Raw genomic sequence first — 19,173 nt, forward strand, 5'->3', positions numbered from 1 at the left:
AAGGGTGTAGGTACAAAACTCCACTTACTGGTTGAGTTGCCTTGCATCTGGATGATGCATTTTGAGTCCTTGCCGAGCTCCCTGGAATTGAAAGGTCGAACCCGCACGGCCACTTTCACCGAGGCGCCCGACATGGCGGTCAGCGGGAGGGTTGTGCCAATTATACCGACTGATGAATAGACGTTCTGGAGGGGGTGATAGGCTTCAGGTCCTCATTCTGTGGAAGAGAAAGAACATACAAAATAAATACATTATGCCCACAACAAATACGGACATCTCGGGGTTAACGTCACTCGTCTCAGCTGACACAGCAAGTGCCATTGTTACCTACTGCCATTGTGTATCGGGGGGGAGAGTCAACGTTGGGGGTAAGAAAACACTGACCCTACAGACATCCCCTGCCTGGTAATCCTTCACAATACAACGGCCCTGTTCTATGGCGCCACTCGAAATATCACCATATAGAAAAATGATTCACGCACAACCTGACAAGTCTATGTCTTGCAGCAGCTTAAAGAGAACCTGTCACCAGCCTAAAACACTGCAGGCAAAAAAAAAAAGCACGCAATTCAGAGAGACAAAACCTTTGCATAGAGTAGGACAAGGTTATAACCCGTCAGTTTTATTTGCCGCTGTCTGTGCACCATTAGAAAAATTTCCCCTCACTTCCTGTCTCGGACGCAACAGGAAGATAAATGAAATCTCCCAAAGTAAAAGGCAATTCACATGTAAGACAGCTTTCCCCGGAACAGGCGCCCCCAATGAAAGCTTTCCCCCTCACTTCCTGTCTCAGAGACGCAACAGGAAGATAAAGGAAATCTCCCAAAGTGGAGGCAATTCCCCTCTAAGGTCCCTGTCACACCATCAAGAGTGCGTTCCAGGACGTTCGGCCTCTGAACACACGCGACCATCAAGAGTGCGTTCCAGGACGTTCGGCCTCTGGAATGAAAAACAGCCGGCTCACTTTGTTTTGGGACAGGAGGGGGCGTGGCGGTGCATTGAAAGCAATGGCACCACAGCCACGACCCCGCCCGCAGTGCGATCACTGGCACCCGAACGCGTGGCACATTAGTGCCTGCGTTCCGGTCCAATGCAATCTGCAATAAATACTGCATGCCAGTGTGCCATGCGTTCAGCTGCCGGCGATTGCACCGCGGGCAGGGGACGTGACTTTAATGCTCCGCCACGCACCCTCCCGCCCCAAAACAAAGTGAGACGGTTGGGTTGCGTTCCAGAGGTCAAACACACCGGAACGCACTCTTGATGGTGTGACTGGGCCCTAAGACAGTTGCACCCTAAAAAGGCGCCCCCAATGAAAGATTTCCTCTTACTTCCTGTTCTGGGGACAACTCTAAAATGTTGGCTTTCGCCTCACTTTCTTCCTCTGTAACAACGGTCACCAGTACATATAGAGAGGGTGAATCTTCCCATTGAGGTCAATGACAGCAATGAAAACATGACAGAGGGCCATACCTCTCACCACACTATTCACAAAAAGGTTTTGTCTAGAGATGCACTTTAGGGCCCCGTTCACCCCTGGATGCATTCTAAACACGTGTCATACATGCACGCTTCAACGTGTATTTATGACACATGCAGAAAGGCAGAACACGCTTGCACTGCCGTTACTAGGTAATGGCGCCCCAAATGCAGCTGAACAAATGCGGTTTCTGGTGTGAACGGGCCCTAAAAGGTTGAATTTTGAGATGTAAAACATTAGAAAAGAACTGGTACAGACAGAAGTCTTAAAGGGGCATCAATAAAGTGTAAATAAAGCCAAAATGTTTTTGTTTGGTCATAGGGTAGGAAATAGTTAAACATGTCAAGTCATTTTTTTTTGCTGTAAGAGTACTGTTGGGTAAATTTTATTTTCCCTTACTTCCTGTCTTAAAGACGCAACAGGAAATGAGAGGAAATCTCTCCAAAGTGAACAGAAGTTATCATAAGAACAGGTGTCCCCGTTAGAAGATTGCCCTTCCCCCTCTCCTATTGCTCTGACAGGAAGTGGAAATGTTTGGATTTCTTCTCACTTTCTTTCTCTACGACAACGGCGGGGACACAGACAGAAATAAAAGCTTGTCAAAGTGTCTAACCCTTCCACAGGCTAGCCAAAGCAGCTCAGAAAACAATTTTGCAAAAGGATGTCAAAGATTTCCTTCACATGAGCAGACGTGATCCCACCATTGCGCTTCCAGGCCATAATCCTGCTTCCCGGAACAAACATGGCTGCCATTGTGCTAGTCATATGAGCAGATTCCTATAAAGGGCCCGTTCACACTACAGTGTTGTGGTGTGTTAATGTTCATGGCACATGTTAATGTGCGTTGTCCCTTTCATTAACGGTCTTCCAATACACCACAATGGAAGAAAAACGCACGCGACCCTTTTATCAAAGGGCATATACCGTGCGCCGTGGTGTGCTGCGCTGCATTGCGCTCTACTATACAATGCATTGGAGCGCCATTCACAATGATCGTCACTGCAAAGCACGTGCAGTGCCGCGCAATGCATAATTGCGTTGCCATGACACACGTGTGAATGGGCCCTAAAACTACATTAAAAAGGGAACTGCGTTCACATCCTCATTTTGTCAGTGTAGGAAAATCCAGTTGCTACGGGCAACAGTTGCTCCTTCCTAATAACTGAGGCCTAATGTGCTAAGAACCAACACAGTGGGAGCCCTGACTGAGGTGGGTTGGGGGGGGGGGGGCGCACAGGGCCCACCCCCACCCGCCCAAAATCAGCCATTTTGCTTTGCAGCACTGACTCAAACTTTGGCAGCGGGCCAAAAATGATTTTAGGGATTCGCTTCATATATACGGCCCACGATGATGTCATCGCCACCGAGGAATAAATCACTTCCCTTTATGCTGAAATAACTTTGTGGTATACATAAAAAGAAGGCCGGGCTGTGGGGGCCGTGTGTGTGTGTGTCTGACCAGAACTCTGAGGAGAATCTGAGGCCTGAAAACAGCCGCCGCTGGTAATAAAAGCCGACTTCTCCTCATAACGTGGCCGCACAACACGCCGGATTAGGAGAACATGGCTGCTACCGTATTGTTTCCAAGAATCTCCTCAGAAATCGTACAAAAAGGAGGAAACTGTGACTGTGGCGGCCATTTTCCATTTTGCTGGCTGAAATGTGATGACTGGAACCATGGAGGGATGGAACGCCGGTGTGTACGGGGCTTCAACGGCGGGAAGAGACCAGAGGCCGGAAATGGTCACCGTGATGTCATCATGTCTATGCAAGTGCATTAGACATGGAGGATGCCGCGGGACATACCACAGCCGGAGCGGAGGGAGAGAAAGGTGAATGCTCATAGCCACAGGACTGAGGATCAGTATATCTTCTTTGTTTCAGCCCCCTGGAGGAAAATGAGCAATGCAAGAGTTAATTATTCATTGCCTGGAGTTCTTCTTTAACCTTGTAGCATAAGAAAAGATACGGAGGATGACACCCGGCATACGGGACAAGAGAAGTGTTACTGTGTAGACTCCGTACATACAGAATAAGAACACATACTGAGAATCACACCCGGCATACAGAATATGCGCGGCGGTCATGTGACATGGCTGTATCATGGGTGACACCATTACATGTACTCCATTGAGGCAGCACTGACCATGTACTCGGCTACACTCTGCAATGGCTGAAATCTCTGCACTTCACTAATACACGAGTTTGACACAAAAACCACTATGAAGCACATCCAGTATACATTATAAACATTCAGACGGCCTAATATTGTATCCCGTGTTAAATATTACACGGATTATTACATACATGCTATGATATGCAGTACAATAATACAACACATGACTCCGCCCGTCTGTGACACGCTAATAAAATTCAGAGTTAGGACTTACCGGTAACTCTATTTCCATTAGTCTTCCAGGACAGCATCACGAGATGGAATCTCCTCCCCCACACACAGGAAACACGTCACTTAATCTGCTTAAAAACTCCGCGGCCTCAGTACATGGTCAGGAGTGGCGGCACCAACCAGAGACGTGTTTATTATTCATGCATGTGACTCCACACGCTGGAACTAAACGGCATTCTGTGCAGTGATTGTCATGTCATATTTGAAGGATGACCATGACCGATATTTACTGTCTTCCTGAGAAGAGAACACGGATGATACCTCCATTACCTCCATCCCATCAGAGTCACACAGTCATTGTTTCTACTATATGTCTGTGCCTCTCGTCCTCCTATCCTCCACCCGGAGGTCTTATCTCCCTTGTGCTGGGATGAGGTATCAGACCTGTACTGTGCCTCCCAGCCTCATCTTACTATCCTCCACCCGGAGGTCTTATCTCCCTTGTGCTGGGATGAGGTATCAGACCTGTACTGTGCCTCCCAGCCTCATCTTACTATCCTCCACCCGGAGGTCTTATCTCCCTTGTGCTGGGATGAGGTATCAGACCTGTACTGTGCCTCCCAGCCTCATCTTACTATCCTCCACCCGGAGGTCTTATCTCCCTTGTGCTGGGATGAGGTATCAGACCTGTACTGTGCCTCCCAGCCTCATCTTACTATCCTCCACCCGGAGGTCTTATCTCCCTTGTGCTGGGATGAGGTATCAGACCTGTACTGTGCCTCCCAGCCTCATCTTACTATCCTCCACCCGGAGGTCTTATCTCCCTTGTGCTGGGATGAGGTATCAGACCTGTACTGTGCCTCCCAGCCTCATCTTACTATCCTCCACCCGGAGGTCTTATCTCCCTTGTGCTGGGATGAGGTATCAGACCTGTACTGTGCCTCCCAGCCTCATCTTACTGTCCTCCATCCGGGTTTTATCTCCCTTGCAATCAGGAAGCCGGGTGGCAGGTCATTATCAGGAAGCAAGGTCATTACCAGTCTACCGGCTTCCTGATTGGCTGGGAAGCCAACTCCATGCTGATTAACTGGGAAGCGCTTCCTGGCCAATCAGCATCGATCTGGCCAATTAGGAAGCCGGCTTCACAGCCAATCAGGAAGCCGGGGCGGCGGGTAAATGACCTGCCTACCGGCTTCTTGATTACCGGGGCAGGCAGCTCCATGCTGTTTGGCCGGCTCCATGTTTATTGGCCAAGAAGCAGGCTTCCCAGCCAATCAGCATCGAGCCGAATGCCCGGCCAATCAGGAAGCCCGTAGGCAAGGATAGTAAGATGAGGCTGGGAGGTACAGTACAGGTCTGAAGCCCGTAGATGGGTCTTTACCTGCCACTCAGCTTCCTGATTGCCTGGGAAGCCGGCTACATGTTCCCTCACGTCACTGCCAGTCAGAGAAAATCTCCCACTGACCGGAAGTTCCGGATTCGGAGCATTTGGTGGAGTACTCGCCCAATACTCGGTATCGGCACTGATACTAGTATGGGTGCATCCCTAATACTCATAATAATCTACTACTGCTCTCTGATATCACTGCACACTGCAAGCTCCTCACAATGTGCATTAGAAGCTGCAGCAAAGTCAGATAGAGCCCTCCTCATTTCCTAGCTGGAGGATGTCCAGCATCATATAGCTCTTTCCACCCCATCAGCTTTCGGCGTTACACTAAATGATTGCGATTTTGAATGTGCGGATCGGTTGCATCACCGACGTACAGCGAGCCACCGACGAATGTTTGTTTTCATTAACAAAACAAAAGAAAAAGAAAAGTCTGGATCTACTAAACCCCCCAAACATACAAGAGAGAAACATAAACCTTCGTCCTCCTTTGTCCCTCACTCCCCAGACATTCCTCCGCTCCTCTCTGTCACAATAGGATTACGTCCGGGAATTTTCTGAGCCGTATTTGGGTCACAAGGAAGAGCGACGTTGTAGAACAAAAGCTCCCACAGGCCGGCCTTTCATCCGCAGCGCAGAGCCCAGCGCTTTTATTTGTAGGCCGGAACCATGAAAAGGGAGCCGTCAGCATGAATGAACATTCCCCCTGCTTGGCCGCCGATAACAAAACCAGCACCGGGGACCGCAGAACCGGGAGAATGTGCCACAGGAAACGTCCTTCAGCTCCTCCGTCACTTCACAAGGACCAGAAAGTGTATCTACAATCCCACATTCGACTATCTCTCCCCTGCACCTAAAAACCTGAAGGATCCTGAAGTCTGAAGTTCATTTAGAAGAATCTCGCACACTTACTTCATTGAATGCAGAGACGCACATTCACTCAGCCCGGTGAATGTGCACTGATGTGTCACCCATTTCACAGAGCCTGCTGTCTCAGCTGAAGAGGAGGCTCGTCCCAGGTACCATATATCAGAGGCCTGCCACAGCCGCTGAAGAGGAGGCTCTTCCCAGGTACCATATATCAGAGGCCTGCCACAGCCGCTGAAGAGGAGGCTCTTCCCAGGTACCATATATCAGAGGCCTGCCACAGCCGCTGAAGAGGAGGCTCTTCCCAGGTACCATATATCAGAGGCCTGCCACAGCAGCTGAAGAGGAGGCTCATCCCAGGTACCATATATCAGAGGCCTGCCACAGCCGCTGAAGAGGAGCGCCTTCCCAGGGGACATATGTCAGATCCGAGAATCTCGCACACTTACTTCATTGAATGCAGAGACGCACATTCACTCAGCCCGGTGAGGGGGCACTGCCGTGGCACCAATTTCACGGGGCCTGCCACAGCAGCTGAAGAGGAGGCTCGTCCCAGGTACCATATATCAGAGGCCTGCCACAGCCGCTGAAGAGGAGGCTCTTCCCAGGTACCATATATCAGAGGCCTGCCACAGCAGCTGAAGAGAAGGCTCATCCCAGGTACCAGAGGCCTGCCATAGCAGCTGAAGTAGTTTCTCCACAGCCGGGGGGCCGGAGTTTGCTTACCTCTGCTGTACAACTTTGCAAATCTGCGGGAATGATATTGAGGTCCGTGACCCCACGTATGAAAGTGTCAGGCACTCCGAGTGAGAGGTCAGCAATGGCCGCCTCCATTCATGTCATGATGCTACATGGTCAGCTTGTTTCAGCTCACAATGCAGAGTTCCTCTTCAATGTGACCCGCCTCAGTTGACTTCCTGGATCTCCTGGAATGCGATCTGATCCAAGACTTCCAGGGAAACAACACAGGAATAAACGCCATTCAATCTAGCTGGAATCCCATGGAGGGCGGCGGGAATGTCTGACCAGGAATAGAATTCCGGACTCTCCAGGGAAGCTCGCATCCGAAACTCACAGGAGGAGGTCTCTGTTCCTCAGAAGACCCCCCAACCCAATGAGAACAATAGGGAGAAGCTCCGACCTTTATAGAACAGAGCGGGGGGGGAAGCAAATCCAGCTGTTCCAGAATCGAGTCCTGTGATACATAAATAACATGGGAAAAAAGCTTTATTGACAACGTCAAAAGACGCACAGATGTTCAATGGAAGCCGAGCATCAGCCCAAGGTCTAATGCAAGTCTAACGCAAAAACCAACACCCAACCACTACACCGATCCGATATCCAAGTGTATCTCCGGTATCCAGGATAAGTGTATCTTTCTACAGATTTGCCATCTTGCATGCATATCCTTGGAGGACAGAGCCGGATTCTATCCCCACCACCATCAATAGTCACATTCCTGGTTATTGCATGCATATCCTTGGAGGACAGAGCCGGATTCTATCCCCACCACCATCAATAGTCACATTCCTGGTTATTACATGCATATCCTTGGAGGACAGAGCCGGATTCTATCCCCACCACCAGCTTTACTATGCTTTATTTTTGCAGCTTTTTGGATGTGAAGAATTTGACCTCTAAAAAGGGAGTGTAATGAATGAACCTGTGGGAGGAGGAGGAGGGGTGGGGGAGGGAAGTCAGGACGAGGGGAACACGATCTGATGATGAGATCATCCTCTCACTTCCACTAATGATTAATGTTATATTTTCCTGACGTCTGGTCGTTCTCTACTTCCTCCATCTCTGTGCCTGCCACGCTGTGACTCCTGAAGAAGCGGTCACGAGAACGTTTCTATGGCATTTCCACGTTTTGTTGTAGTTCCTTATGCGGCACATGAAAAACATATAAAAGTCATATGCTATGTATATCACAGGCCAGGGACCAAGAAGGTGCTGCAACCAAAGCAACGGCACGACAGACCGGCAACTGGCATGTCTATTCTGTTGTGTAAAAGGTCCAACTCCGGGAGCAAAAAAACTCACCAGTATCACAGCAGATATCATTTCCATTGGCAGAAAACAAACCTCTCATCCTCCTGACTCTACACCAGGGGTGGGCAAACTCCGGCCCTCAGGCTGGTGATGCAACTACAAATCCCATTAGGCATTGCCAGACTGTGATAGCCACAGGCTTGACTTACAGAGGTGGACACACAATGGGGTTTGTAGCTTCACCACAGCTGGAGGGCCGGAGTTTGCTTATCAATGTTATAGAACTTTGCTGTACTTCTTTGCCCGCTCGGATGTAACCGCTGCAAGTCTCATAGACCTCAGCACTACAGTCACATCTCCGTCCCCCTCTCCTCCAGTACATTCACAAAGCACAGCCTTGGTTTTGTGAATGAGCAGGAGCATGGGGTGGAGATGTGACCGTAGCGCTGAGGTCTATGAGACTCGCAGCACTTACATCCAAATGACTACGACACCCAAATGTAGAAGAACAGATTTGGCAACTCTAAAAAAATCCAGAAGGACGGCAATGACGACCAATGGAAGTTATATACGCTGTGATTACGGTTGAGTTGTTTGTTCCCGAAGATAGGATTTCAGTCAGGGGTGGAGAAATCATTATGGAATTCGGGAACCAGTCTGCCCATTTCAGGAGCCGGGTCCACCGACAACAAATGCAAAAGTTTGGCGCAATGGCGACATGGGATTTGTCCAGCCCTGTATCATCCCGGAGGATCTGCAAATTGTTCCAAGCTGAACGGATTTGACTGCTTAACATGAGACCAATGCCACTTGTGTATAAAGAAGAAGGCCAAATCTTCACTCATACACTATACTTACTCCATAAAAGTAAACCGACATTTCATCAAAGGAAGTGGCAAGCTTCCTAGAAAGCCGGTAAATATAGGACGCTCCTTTCATCCCGTGCCCGGCATCTCCAGACAACCTGCTTTGTTTACGGAGATCGAAGGCGGCCAACCTCCGGCCTTCATCCAGCTAAATAAAAGAGCTCTCAGCTGCCACTTCTACACGTGTGTATACACCAGGCTCGTCCGACCTCTTACATTGGACCGGCTGAATACAGACAGAGAGCCGACATCTTCCTAAACACATTACGATTGTCGGATCACAGAATCCAAACCTTGATTCTCAACTCAGATGCTGCTTTCCAAAGGTGTGCAATGGGATAAAATGTGTGATTTGTCTGAGAACCTTCTCTGAAAGAGAACCAGTCACGGTGTGGTTTGGAAACTTGCACTGCTCGCAGTCATCGGGGTGAATAAACAGTCCAAAAGGTTGTAAAATCTGCTTTAATCACCAATGTTTTCCCATAATAAGCCACCACCACGCTCTCCTAAAACTGTAAAATGATCAGGTCAGCTCTAAGGATATCCTGCATGGACTACCCCCATCTGAAGTCTATGGACAGCTCTAAGATCCGGTTCAAACGGGCCTTCCGTCATTCTGTTTTTGACCTGTGATAAGACGGATCAAACACAGACTGCAATGTATCCCTATGGCAGGCCGGATGTAAACAGATGTGCGCCAGTTTACACCCGGGTCCATTCAGGTGCAGGGCAGCAGTTGCCGGAATACAATAGCTGGCATTAAAAAATGTATCCTTACGCATCGATGAATGGAGGAAGGTGTTCGATTTGTTTTTGTTCAGCTGCAGGCGTAAGGCCTAAAGGTGGCCAACGTCCGGCCTTCATCCAGCTACAACTGTCCCGTTGGCACAACAAGAAGTGAGAAGAAATTCCTCCAAAGTGGAAATCCTCTCTTAGTTGCCACCAGAACAAGTGTCCCCACTGAAAGATTCCTGTTGCAGTGACTTCCTATTACCTTCTGTCCCACTGTCAAAGGCCACCTGGGCCTCTTCACAGCATGGATACAGACACTTAAACCTTCCCTACTGGATCCAAAACAAATACAGAAAGTTTTAGGGCTCATTCACAAAGACCTGGACACCAGTGTAGAGAATACAGTCCCAGGAGGAACAGGTGCTTTGTGTAATTGTGTGCAGTGGTCTGTACCTCCCTATAGGAGGACGCAGCTGAACGCAGTTACATGCAGTCCTGAACTTGCACATCCGTGTGGGTTTTAATGCTTGCACTTGGACGCAGACAATGTGCATTCAAGTCAGGGCAACTGGACCCACACCAGGTGTGCAGGTTTGGGTCTGCAGATCCCACGTGCAGCCACATCCTCCAATAGGGAGGTATAGGCAGCTGCACGCAATTGCATGTAGTACCTGTCCCACCCGGAACCAGGTCTCTGCATGGACGTGCACGCCCACCCATGCGAATAAGCCCTTAATATATTGTTTGATAAAGCTAGTAGGCTAACCTGACTTCATCTTTACGTTAGATCATTGTCCAATCAGAAAGCTGGGGTGGGTTTTGTTGACAGACCTCTACCGCGACAGTCCAGAAACAGGAGGTCCACAACCTGCCCCATCTAGCTGGAATTTATATATCCAATGGTTGTGGGAAGATAAATGGCGTGTGGATTTCAATGGCGTCCACAGCTATTTGCCCGCAGTTTGGAGACGCAGGTTTTTAACAATGATATTTTTCATGAAAGGTATCTGTGTTTATAGACGCAAAGATTTTACTCATGCAATAAAGATGTTTTAAGACTGCATGAAGCTCCACAATAAACCAGGACCAAGCGCTTTGGCTGGCAGACAACGAGCTTTATCCGAATCAAAACTAATAAAAAAACTAATAAAACTGAAACCAAAAGAAAAGTTGTCACAGTGTGACTCAGAGCGCTATCACCCGGCCTTTCCTTCACCCCCAGAAAACAATGTCAAAGTACCGCACAGCAGACAAGTCAAACAAGCCGAGCAACACTCCAGACAAACAAGATAATAACATAATTATAGTCATTTCGCTGGCGGCCAGTAAAAGGAAAACTCCACTAAGCACAATCTGCATTTGAACTGACCAGATATTGTAACCCAATTTCAGCACACCAGCACCACTGTTTTTGGGATACCCGTTCCTCCAATGGCCAACAACCGGCACTAGAATGCCAAGGAGCTAGGAGCTCCAATTGAGGGGAGGGAGTGGTGGCAGTCCCTGGAAACCTGTGCAGTGGAAACAGTTTGGAATGCCATGATACCAAGGCTAAGGGAAAGGGGCATCTATGCTTAATGGTAGGCCTGGCGCAGATGCCCAATGATGCCCAGTGCCTGCTTTGGGAGATCAGTTCATTTGCATTCTAGGGGCCCACCAAGCTGAGAAATTGAAATAGAACTGGGGTTCCTTTTTCATATCCACTGAATTGACTTGAATGGAAAAATGTCAGGTCAGAGCATCCAAAAACACATCATTCAGGACCTCACAGGGCACTGCAACGCCATGAAATGACTGGATGATTCCGCTCTTGTCCAAACATTTTTTGCATTTGAAAGCGCATCGAAATGCCCTGCAGCGTCTGGTATGAATGAGCCATAAGACAACAGTATAATAATCATAGACAGGGAGGCCTCTCGCTGAGATGAACAAGTGGCGAGAAACCCACCAACCTCCCGCATAAGGCAGGACTGTTATTCTGGCATAATGTGGCTTATAGACCATCTCAATTTTTACAATTTGTTTTTTGGTGGGTGGACCCATGGTTTGCCATGGGGTCCATCAGAGGGCCTTAAAAGGAGAACTATGAGGTGAGTGAAAATAACTCGGCCTCATAGTTCGAGCCAACGTGTGGCAATGAGACTGCCACACGTCGGCTCAATAGATCGGGAAGTGAGCGAACACATACCGTCGCTCGCTCACTTCTCGATCATGTCCCTGCAGAGAGCCGTGACTGTCACTCACGGGATTCCCCCCGCCCCTCCAGCACTGACTGGCGGAACGGACGGGTACAGCTGGCTCTGCCTCTAGATAGGCAGAGCCAGGTGTCAATCACGCAGCTGGGTGGATTTCCACAGTAATGTCGGGATCTGTCCCGGCTGCGGCGGTCTCGGTATACTGCGAGCTGTAGCTTGCGGTATACTGAGCTTAGGGTAACGGGAGGACGCTAGTTTGTGTCCTCCCGTGACCCTGGGGAGAACTATGGGGAAAAGCCTTAACCCCATAGTTCTCCTTTAAAGACTCCAGTGATGACATCATAACGAGGGGAGGCAATGCGACTGGTCAGCGGCAGTCCCTAAATGCAGAGGTGAAGGGTTACATGACAGTGCGACTCTCAAAGGTCTGACAAGACGCGTCGCCAGCTGTTCTCTAGTTATAGTAATATAATTCTGCAGCTCGATACTTCCAGAAATTTAAGCTAGAACTGTCACAATAATGCTAAACTCTACGTCTTTTATCCTGGAGTAAGAAGGCGTAGCCCTCGATAGGCCCAATGCGCCACCTTGAAGAATAATTACATTTCATTCGGCCCATGGTTTTACTTGAGTTTGAAATGCCTAACTTAGAGCAACCAATCAGAATTCATCTTGTACCTCTGTGACTTCAAGCAGGGTGACATCTGATTGGTTGCTATATATTACTGCATTTAACCGTGTTGCTTCTCATAGTCTTTATTACATAAAGCCAATTATTGCTCATCTTTTTGTTTGCAAACATCAAGCTTTATATAGTCCCAGCCCCTCCCCGAGTGGGTTTGAAGAACAATGGTTCTCCGTTTAACGTGTCGGCAATGCGGACCATAATGGCGTTTGATTTACCACACCTATTACAAAGAAGAGACGCCATTAAAACACGGATGCACAAATCCCAGGAGCCCGGTCAACAATGCTCCTCAGAAACTACAGAGTTTTCCTGTAGTTGTTGTCAATGGAGCCGCCCCCTAATAACAAACCTGCTGGCTCCTAGATTGGATGGACGGGCTTCTCAATCCCATATCCAATATCACATGCATTAAAATATATCTAAAGCCAAACGCTTTGTGTTTTTTAGTTTTAAATAGCGCAAAAAAGGTAAAAAACTCATTTTTCCCTCTGTGTCCTACAGGGAAGAAAAAGCTTTACTTCCTGTCCTGCAGACACAACAGGAAGTAGGAGGCAACCCCTTCAAATGAGCGAATTTCCCTCTTAGCTAGTCGTCACCGGGAATAAGTGTCCCAAATTGTAACTTGTTCTGGTTACAATTGAAGATTTAGGATTCCCGATCACTTTCAGAGAATGGTCATCAGGACATGTACAGAGTATGGATGCCGCCATTGGGAGCTCCTATTGAGCAGAGACACAGACAGCAATAAACTGATAGAGATTCTAATCATTCCTCACTACGTCCAACAGGAAAAAAAAAACTTATTTTGCTTCAGATACACTTCAACATGTATATAATATTATTTATACAGTCTATCCATCATCACGGGCCAGCCCAATATCCATGAGGCCATGTCCATGCTTCAATGCATCCTTTATATGGAGGAACTGTGATTAGCGTGATAGATAGAGATCTTCAGGTCTATAGATATTTAGTGTAAGAAACGGATCTGTGGCCTGCTGGCCGATGAATGACGGGAATTTCACATGTGCAAATGTTAATATAGGGCGACGCGGAGGCGGTATGGCCATGCACCGCCATGGAATGCACACAAGGACACAAAGCAGATGGAGTGAGCCTGTAGCCATTCACAAGGATAACCACTAACCACAGGCATGTCAGAGGTGAATAAATGGATGGAGGATTCAGGAGCCAGTCAGGCCGATCGAGGACAAGAGGAACTTAGCTATACAGCTGATCACTAAAAGACTAAATTAGTCTACAGGTTCCCATAGACCAGGACTAGACAAATCCCAGAAGCCAGGTCACCAATGCTTCCTAAAACTTATAGCTGGCACCTATCTTTTGAGGTTTTCTATGGTTGATGTCAATGAAGCTGACTAAAAATAAATCCTGCTGGCTCCCAGGTTGGACAGACTGGCCCTTGAATTCCATATTAAAAGGAGAACTATGAGGGGAGTGCTTTTCACTCACCTCATAGTTCTAGCCGACCTGACAATGAGACTGTCACAGGTCGGCTCAGTAGATCGGGAGCGTTCGCTCACCTCTCGATCCTGTCACGGCTCTCTGCCGTGACAGGGGAGGGGCTGGATTCCCCGCTCCGATCCGCCAGCCAGACGGGGGAGGGAGCGGGTACAGCTGGCTCTGCCTCTAGATAGGCAGAGCCAGCTGTCAGTCACGCAGCTGGGCGGATCCTGGCAGCAGCTCACGGTATACAGAGCCTAGGGTGACGGGAGGACGCTAGTTTGTGTCCTCCCGTTACCCTAAGGAGAACTATGGGGAAAAGCCTTAACCCCATAGTTCTCCTTTAAGTTTTCCACCCCTGCCATAGACATTAGATCATGGTCTCCCATGGCTGGTCGCTTTTGGCAGAATTGGGCAACCATGTAATATGTATGCGCTACTATCAGATAACGTCAAAGAAAGCTCATCGGGGGGGGGTTAAGCCTTGTCCTATAGTTTATCCTTTATTAACTGCCACCAGATCAAAGATGTCTGTCTCTCCACAGGCCTAAACATGAATGGGAAAGTTCATTTTGCCAGAATTAGTTTACCATGTAGCATCTTTGAGGAAGCTCAACAGGGAAGCAGCCAAAGGCCCTGTCCTATAGATTTCCCTGATAAAGTGCCACCAGATGAAATATATATTTCTCTCCACAGGCCTCAACATGAATGGGAAAGGTCTGGTCCTTTTTGCCAGCATTAGCTGACCAGGTAACGTCTATGAGGAAGCTCATCGGGGTGGCAGCCATAAGCCTTCTCCTAAAGACTTCCCTGATAAAGTGCCACCAGATCACAGATGTCTATCTCTCCATGGGCCTCAATATGAATGGGAACGGCCTAGTCCAAGGGCAGTTGGATCATTCTTCTAGAGTACCGCCAGCTCCCCAGTGTCTGGATGTACGATACACTGCTAATGCCAAATTCATTTGGTTCCTGACATTTCAATTAATTAAAAGCATCAAGAGCTCACGACATGCAGATTTCAGGAATTTCAACAACATGTCCCACTGCCGTCAACTCATCAATGACAGCAAAAGTGATGCCTCCATTTTTTTTATCTACTCAACATCACTGTAACCTTTCCTTCCATGTGATCAATTCTCTTTAGGGGACCAGATAAAACGCACTTTCAAGCTGATAGAATCTATGAGCGTCTTGTTTAGAAAGCATGCAAATTGGGATATTTTCAGGCCTGGTTGAGGGCGGTAGCCATTCAATTGTTAAGGAACTACAAAGCCCGGAATGTTTTCACAACCTGAAGGTATGCTGGCTCAACAAACAACATAGTAATATTAACCAGTTATGGGCACTGAGGCAAACGCAAAAAAAACCCAAATGGAAGTACACAGGGTGTATGTACTTCTGCCCCGCTGTCGTTCTTACCCCTTGCACTTGTCGATGTTCTAACAAAATCCTGTACTTAGTTATCTGGACTGCAGAAGAGGTGACCGGGTCCATAAATTTCACAGGCATGCAGTGCGCATGTGCAGGGAAGCGGGACCAGAAAATTTACAGTCAAGGCGCCTGTATTTTATGTATATTTTGATTATGCATTAAGGCATGTGGCATGTTTGCAGCCGCCTTGGCTGTGAATAGTGTAAAGTTAACGGCTTGCCCGCACAGGCACTCGTGTGTTCCTATTTGGCTGGTCTGTGAATTTTATGGACCCGCTACCCGCTAACTTGTGATTTCAGCCAATGCCCCCTCCACACCATTCCGATGCCCCCGGAAGTGACGTGAGGGTCCAGATTTCTAACGGGTCTAGGATTCTACCAGAACACCGGCAATTCCCGACGGTCAAAATGACAGCCGGGAGCTCCTGTGTCAATACAGCAAATACTGTTAAAAAAATCTGACTGTCTGACACATTGTTTATTAACATAGTCCAGGAGTGAGAAAGAGAAATACAAAGGAACAGATACAAGCAGAGTAGATACAAGCAGAGTAGATACAAGCAGAGTAGATACAAGCAGAGTAGATACAAGCAGAGTAGATACAAGCAGAGTATCTGTTGTTTTGCATTTATCTGAAAAACAAAAGGAGTTTGATTACCTGACAAGTACAAAACAAAAAAACTTTTGTTTCCAAATAAAAATAAAACCTTATTAACTTCTTCCCCTTCTCCCCTAATTCTGCCAATACCATATAACGGAAAGAAAGCCTTGTTCAGCCTACCAAAAAAGAACATTATATGTATTACTTTGTTATCTGAAGTCAAGTTATTGCTGAATTGTGAGGCCCATAGAGAAAAGAAATGTTAGAATTGCTCTGGTCCGTAGAGGGGGATATACGGGCGTGAGAGCTGAACAGGTTAAAATTCACATTAAAATACAAATAGCAGTGGTGAGGCCTAGACACATATCACCCAAAACAAAAATCAGCTTTCATGAGCGTGATTCAGCCGCATTACACAGCACTTCACAGAGCTCACCATCTGTATCTCAGCAATTCTCAACCATTTCTCCGTCACAGCACCCTCTAAAAGTATGAAAAATCTTCAGGCACCCCACTCTAAAATGTGAAAACCATTATCTGAGATAGAGGTCTGATATGCATATTAAGGGGGGACCACGGGCAAAAAAAAAAAAAAAATGAGGGCTCCCCCTCACGAGAGCCCCCCTCTGCATTATGAGTCCCTTTCACACCAGCAGTCACCCCTTTGCATTCAGAGCCCCCTTTACATCAGGTGTCCCCCTTTGCATTCTGAACCCCCTTTGCATTCTGACCCCTTTAAATCAGGTGTCCCCCTTTGCATTCTGAGCCCCCTTTACATCGGGTGCCCCCCTTTGCATTCTGAACCCCCTTTACATCAGGTGCCCCCCTTTGCATTATGACCCCCCTATATATCAGGTGTCCCCCTTTGCATTATGAGCCCCCTTTACATCAGGTGTCCCCCTTTGCATTATGAGCCCCCTTTCCATCAGGTGTCTCCCTTTGCATTATGACCCCTTTACATCAGGTGTCCCCCTTTGCATTCTGAGCCCCCTTTACATCGGGTGTCCCCCTTTGCATTCTGAGCCCCCTTTACATCGGGTGTCCCCCTTTGCATTCTGAGCCCCCTTTACATCGGGTGTCCCCCTTTGCATTCTGAGCCCCCTTTACATGAGGTGTCCTCCTTTGCATTATGAGCCCCCATTACATCAGGACCCCCTGCCTTTGACATTAAAGCCCCCCTCTCACACTAGGAACCCGCCTTCACATCAGAGTCCCCTCGTTCATATCAGGAGACCCCCCTTTCACAACAGAGTACCCCCTTTCCATCAGAGTCCTACCATCACACTAGACGCTGCGGCAGAATGGCAGAGGGTGGGAAGCGGAGCGGGACTGAATTGAGGTGAATTTCCGTCCTTTCCTGAATAGATCTCACCCACCCGGGATTAGCAGCATGCGTTTCCATGGCAAAACATTTCGAGCATCCCTGAGGAAACCAGAAGGCACCCCAGTTGTTAAAGGCTGCTCTATCCCCACCACACTCACACCCCCTCTGCAGTAAATCGAGGTGAAACATAAATAACCTACCAGTATGTCTTTGGGGTGTGGAAGGAAAATAAAACACACATGGGAGGACATGCACACTTCATGGAGACGAAGCTACGATTGAATTTGAACCCAAAGCCTCGGTGCTGCCAGGTGTAAGTGCTAATTACCGTCCATCCTAGTAAGCCGAGCCAAGGCCTGATCGGAGTGCTTCATCACAGAGCTTTACGTAAACCAGAACACAATAATAAAAACGATCAATCGCTTCTTATACAATGACTCATCACTGGTACAGCTCTGCCGGGCCAATCCGGAACCTCATGGGCCACCAAACGCTTCCCGACCATCAAAAGGCCGTGAGATCACAGCTGACGTCTCACCGTATCTGAACACAAAGTCATCCTTCCCTAATGCATCATCCTGTGCCAGAAACATTTTTCTCCTTCCATTACGGTACAGTAACCATAACGGCGCCATGATTCACATGCAAAGCGACTCCTGATGGGAAACGCAAATATCATCATCGAGAATCAAAATGTATCAATTGTAACAAATTTTGTGACAATGTTGCAACGTGACCTCAAACCAAACAAACCGGCGTGCAGCAACATCACCTTCATCGGAACGCCCTATCGGCGCCGCATAACGCAATCTAAACGCCACGATGACATATTACATCATCAAAAAAAACAACAAACAGATTCTGAACAATGTTACTTATAAAGATTAAAATAATCAGTTTGTATTAAATGATAATATTCATATGGCGATGCCGGCGAGTGATGAAAAAGCGCGCGTCTGCGCTGAAAACGCCCACTCACGCACAGGGATATGGATACGTCAGGAAATGTTTACTGTGAAAGGGAAATAAGGTGCTAAAAGTTTGGGATTTAAAGGAGGGGCTTCAATCTGGTCTGCTTAACCGTGGTGGTCGGGCCGCACAATCATTGCGTTAAACGCCTGTGGCATGTACGCGCGCCAGCTCGTGCATGCTCATACGCTGGGTGGACTTTCCCGGCTGGTGCGCTTAGCGTGCTAACTTGCGATAAAAAAATTTGCAGAGTTTGAAGGGTTAAAAGTCAGAGCACGCCTGTGTAGTATGAGATGGGAAGATGGCGATGGCAGCGCCAAGGCCCAAAGCCTATAGGAGGTGATGAGGGGCAATCGGAGACGATAAGTAACAATACGACCGATTTTTAACGATTGATCGCCGGCAGGAGAGGCAGCAAGGCCGGGCAACTGTAGACTGCTGCCATCTTGGGCTTAGACTTAACATGGCTGCTCCAGCTCGGGGATGGAGTCCAGGAAAACATCTGTAAGGCTCATTCGGCCCGGCAGCTTTTTATGACGGATCAGATGTCTGTTTGTGCTGGAAGAAAATATCAAATACTGGGCAACAAAAAACAAATAATAGAATCAGGGCGGCCGAGCCAAGAGGAGGCATTAGCTGGACTCGGGTGGGCCATTCGTCACAGCAGCCTAGAGGGGCTCCTGAAGGGGTTAATGTGCTGCGCTCAGGGCCCACCCAAGGGAAACGCAACCATAAAGGCAGGAACAGGCAGAGAGATCCGCAGAGCCGGCTGACTGCACTGCCACAGCACACACGAGGGATGGAGGAATCCCTGGACTCCAACAC

At 48.1% G+C, this 19,173-nt stretch overlaps 1 protein-coding gene across 2 annotated transcripts in view; it reads right to left on the bottom strand.

Moving 5' to 3' along the window:
• The window catches only part of KIF1B (kinesin family member 1B), a 132,936-nt gene that overhangs the window by 112,759 nt on the left and 1,004 nt on the right, over positions 1 to 19,173 (bottom strand). For both annotated transcript variants that reach the window (XM_018552497.1, XM_018552506.1), the window contains exon 2: positions 29 to 217. In XM_018552497.1, coding sequence (XP_018407999.1) covers positions 29 to 134 — 106 coding nt within the window. In that variant the 5' untranslated portion in view covers positions 135 to 217. The remainder of the gene's footprint in view (positions 1 to 28; positions 218 to 19,173) is intronic.

This window comes from Nanorana parkeri, unplaced genomic scaffold (genome assembly GCF_000935625.1).
Source record: "Nanorana parkeri isolate BGI_ZX_2015 unplaced genomic scaffold, ASM93562v1 scaffold5, whole genome shotgun sequence".
NCBI lineage: Eukaryota > Metazoa > Chordata > Amphibia > Anura > Dicroglossidae > Nanorana > Nanorana parkeri.